Source organism: Mandrillus leucophaeus, unplaced genomic scaffold (assembly GCF_000951045.1).
Source record: "Mandrillus leucophaeus isolate KB7577 unplaced genomic scaffold, Mleu.le_1.0 Scaffold552, whole genome shotgun sequence".
Taxonomy (NCBI): Eukaryota; Metazoa; Chordata; class Mammalia; order Primates; family Cercopithecidae; genus Mandrillus; species Mandrillus leucophaeus.
This window is the reverse complement of record NW_012105942.1, coordinates 179195-184083: the sequence shown is the minus strand read 5'-3', so window position 1 is coordinate 184083 and position 4889 is coordinate 179195. Positions and strand designations below refer to the sequence as shown.

Genomic DNA, 4889 nt, shown 5'->3' with positions numbered 1-4889 from the left:
AAAAAAAAAAAAAAAAGAGCTAACAGATGAAAAGTACTTCGATTAGCCGCAGGCACACAGTATACCCTATGTAACTGTTATGTTATCATTGACTGAGGCTGCCATGATCTAGCTACCACATGGTACTGAGTTCTGCAGAAGCCAAGCTTCTTATAAGTTCATTAGGTAATTAAACAATAGCATGATACCTAAAACTAGTACACAAGACTATCTTATTCTTTTGGGAGGAATTTTTTAAATAGATAGACTTCTGGCTCAAGAGAGGGAGCAAGGAGGAGGCTAGCATAGGAGGAAACACATTTTTTAAAGTACTCTCAGTAACATATGTATGTATAATTGACTTGGTCATTTTTTCCTGAAAAATTTCATACAGATACCTTAAAATACTTATATATATATATATATGTGTGTGTGTGTGTGTGTGTGTGTGTGTGTATATATAAAAACTATCTGTTGGTCTGTTCCTTATGTTAAGGAATACAGTAAGGCAAAGGAAAGGCTATAGAATCAGACAGACATGGGTTCAAATCCTGGTTCTACCATTTTGAAGCTGTGTGGTCACAGTTTTTAAAGCACTCTCAGTAATATATTAGACTGAGATCTATATTTACATATTTGGCTTGGTCATTTTTTTCCTGAAAAATTTCACAGAGATACCTTGAAATACTGAAAAAGAAAACAAAACATAAGTATCTGTTGTTCTGTTCCTTATGGCAAGGGCTATGGCATCAGACAGACACTGGTTCAATTCCAGGTTCTACCATTTTGAAGCTGTGTGATCTTGTATCTACTACTTCATCACTCTGAGCCTCAGTTCCCTAACCTACAAAACAGAGCTTGAGAAAAACCACAACGTGCACAGGATTCTTATAAAGATTAAACGAAATAATGCACACAAAACAGTAAGCACCGTGCCTGGCATGAAATACAACCAATGGCAGTTTTTCCTCATTTTAAATCCCCATAACCACCATTTTATTTTAAAAATAAAGATGAGGCAAAGCTTACCTCTGCCACGGTGAGGACACAGTACACAGACTGATGCTCAGGATCCACGCCTTCTAATTTCATGCCAACTTTGAATCCATTTTTGTTATATGGAAAGGACTGGTGCTAAAATGCAAAATGACAGCAGCTTTAGTCCCTTATCCCAAAGGCCTAGTTAAAAATGTAAATAGTTACCATTTTAAAAATAAAGACTATTTAGCCAAATACATAATTTCTAAAAATCCACAGAAAAAGAATCAATTAAAAACCCAATGAAAAAATGGACCAAGGCCATAAATAGATCCTAGGAAAGGAAATGTAATGCCATATACCCTTTGTGTTTTACATATTTGAAAAGATGTTCGACCTCATGCAGAAGAGACATACAAAGTAAAATTACACTAAGATACGTTTCACCTGTCAGGCTGATAAAGATCAAAAAATTGGACAACACTGTGTTGGTAAAGCTGTAGGAAAACAGATACATGCACACATCACTAGGAAGAATGAAAATTGGTACAACATTTAGCAATTTCATAATATCAATCAAAAAATTCTTTTTGACACAACAATTCTAATTCCAGGCAATTACCCAAGAGATACTCACACATGTGAAAAATGACTGGTATAGAAGATTATTCACCAAAGCATATAGCAAAAGATTGGAAAGTATATATGTATGTACGTGCAAATCAATAGGGAGTAACCTAAATTATTACAGAACAGGCCTAAGATGGAATACTATGTATGGCTATAAAAGAATGGTGAAGAGATTCATGACTCAGGATGGAATCATCCTCAAACTGTCAAGTTAAACAAAAAAAGCAAAGTCCAAAAAGTATACAACATATGTTACCATTTGGTTTAAGACAGAAAGGGAAGGATCTCTGTGTGTGTATATATATATACACACACATACATTGCTTATATGAACATATAATTTTCCAGGAAGGGAATATAAGAACTGGTAACACTGGTTACTTCAGGAGAGGCAAACCTGGTGCCTGGGGGACAGGGCTATGAGAGACATTCTTTATACTATCGTAGTACTTTTATATTTTGAATCACATGCATTCATTACTGATTCAAGGAATTAGCTACATTTAAACTTTTTTTTTTAATGTAAAAAAGTCTATTCTCTAAAGGACCAAAGCTACAGAAAATAATTACAGAGAACAAGTTTATATGTAATTACTACTATATTTAAATCAAATATTCTTAATGTAGATGTATCATCCTAACATTTACTATTCATCACTTTTTAAAAGCTTGCTATGTTCGTACCTACATAAAAATACATCTATGGCCGATTAATTACATACCATGATTAAATATAATGAAATAATTTAAACCAAGGGTCAGCAAACGCCAGTCTGTGGGTCAAACCCAGCGCACCATGAGTTTTATAAACAGTCTTACTGGAAAATAGCGATGCCCACTTGCCTACATATTCTCTATGGCTGCTTTTGTGCTATGACGACCTGAGTTGTTGCAACAGAGGCCACATGCTCTGAAATGCCTAACATATTTACTATCTGACCCTTTACCAAAAAAGTTTGCTGACTCTTGTTTTTTTGTATGTGTGTTTGTTTGTTTGTTTGTTTTGAGACAGGGTCTTGCTCTGTTGTCCAGGCTAGAGTACAGTGGCAGGATCGTAGCTCACTGCAACTTTGAACACCACGCTCGGCTATATTTTTATTTATCTATTTATTTTTTTAGAGGTAGGGTTTCACTATGTTGCTCAGACTGGTCTCGAACTCCTGGCCTCAAGTGATCCTACTGCCTCAATTTCCCAAAGTGATGAGATTGCAGGCAGGTGTGTACCACTGCACCAGGACCCCAACCCTTGGTTTAGTCCAAGGACATCGACTGCTACTCAGAACTACATCTGATATCTATATTGTTAACTGATTTTAAATCACTTACGACGAAACACTTTTATTGTAGCTAATATAATATAGTGACTCATATTTAGATGTTTTGTTGTGATAGTATGTAAATTGAAGTAACTCATTTTTCATCTCTCAAAGCCACAATCATGTTGTGAAATTTCCTAAGATTTTTTTCTTCATCCGCTAGTTTTTCATGGTAGTACTAGTACCCTGTTAAAATTCATGATTGCAAGCTCATAAAATGCTGAGAGAAAAGAGCACACGTGTCAGTGTGCACCCACACATGTGGCATGGGGAAGGTACGCACACGTCAATGTTAACTGCCCTCCATATAAACACATGCATGAAAAACTGTATGCTGAAAAAATGATCTCAAGTCAAATTTCAGTGGAAACAACAATCCTAATTCAGGCTGGTATCCCAGCTCCTGTGCCCTTACAGATCATGTCTCTAGAAGGGCCCATACCTCCTTGAACAGCTTCGCGGGCACTGCCACAGCTTTCTCCTCTTCCAGATAGGATGCCCAGCACCACGCTTTCTTTCCTTTGGGAGGCAAACCTGAAAGGCAAGCGAAACTGAAATGACAGAATTTCCAAATCTAAGCCAGCAGCGCTTCATCTGTGAACTCACACTTCCCTGACTGATGATACTCTGCCTGGCTCTTCTCTGCCTTCCAGGGCTGGTATCTCTCAGTCTCTCTTCCTGGCTCCTCTTCCCAAGAACCAAGATAAAAACCGAACTGTGGTTTGCACCCTCAGTGAGGAGGGTAGGAGATGGAAGTGGAAGAACTTAGAATAAAGGAAGAAGACAGCAGGAAGTCAAGACAAAACACTACCACAGAAGCTACAGGAAGGGGGAGCTTCTAGAAGCAGGATGCTCAAAAAATTTTCCCTAAGAGATCAAGAAGTTGAGGACTGTGGAAAGGTCAGTGCATTGAGTGGCTGCTAATCTTGAAAAGGAAGGAAAACAATCAATATAGTGAGAGGCAGATTTTTAGGTGCAAAAAGAATGCATAAGTGATAAAAATAATGGAGGCACTTAATATTCGTTTTATATATTTTGGATTAATTAGAAAAAGACTGGAAATGAAGGAAAAATATAATAGCCTGATGGGGAGCAAAGTTGAGAGAAAGGTACTTTGGGGATGAGACTGGAACAGGCTAAGGTAGAGTACACAAAGAGAAGAAAAAAATCGGAAAACTTATGGAAAAAATGTGACTGAAGGAACAAGGTCCCAGAAGAGCCAGGGGCCTGGAAGTTCATTCGGGGTAAAAAAGAAGGGCAAGAGAAAGGATGGTCAAAGAAACAGACATTTCGAGGCAGAGCGCAGAGGAACTGAGGAATTTACACCCTTCATCTCAGTGACGTAAAACAGAAGGTCAGCTCTGAAAAGACACAAAAGTTAAGCTGTGTGCCTGGGGCAGGTGAGGCTATTTCCGATTTTTTAAGGAATTAACAGAACAAGGCTAGAATGCACCCCAGCACTGAGGAGGAGCGCCTGGTCCATGGCCCTGGTCTGTCGGGACAGTATGACTGTGCAGGCTGTGAGCTGAGGCAGGCAACGGGATAGAGCCTAGCGGGGGACACCCCCCAGGGCCTCTATGGAAGTGACCCAAGGTCCACACAGAATAAGCAGAAAAGTACATCGAGACAAATACTAAAGGGAAGGGCTTCAGGGCCGGCTTCCTCCTGGAAATAAAATGCTGCATGAGGAACAATGGAACAAACAAAAAAAAGGGCCAGGGAAGGTGGCTCGCGCCTGTAATCCCAGCACTTTGGGAGGCGGACCCGGGCAGATGGCTTGAGGTCAGGAGTTCGAGACCAGCCTGGACAATATGATGAAACCCCATCTCTACTAAAAATACAAAAATTAGCCGGGCGCGGTGGTGTACAACTGTAATCCCAGCTACATGGGAGGCTCTGGAAGGGGAATCACGTGAACACAGGAGGTGGAGGCTGTTGTGAGCCAAGATTGCGCCGCCATACTTCAGCCTGGGTGACAGAGTGAGA

The 4889-nt window shown here is 39.6% G+C and overlaps 1 protein-coding gene across 2 annotated transcripts in view; it reads right to left on the bottom strand.

Moving 5' to 3' along the window:
• The window catches only part of L3MBTL3 (l(3)mbt-like 3 (Drosophila)), a 127150-nt gene that overhangs the window by 81198 nt on the left and 41063 nt on the right, over positions 1 to 4889 (bottom strand). For both annotated transcript variants that reach the window (XM_011998009.1, XM_011998010.1), the window contains 2 exons: positions 3346 to 3437; positions 1009 to 1113 (listed from right to left, as the gene is read on the bottom strand). In XM_011998009.1, coding sequence (XP_011853399.1) covers positions 1009 to 1113; positions 3346 to 3437 — 197 coding nt within the window. The remainder of the gene's footprint in view (positions 1 to 1008; positions 1114 to 3345; positions 3438 to 4889) is intronic.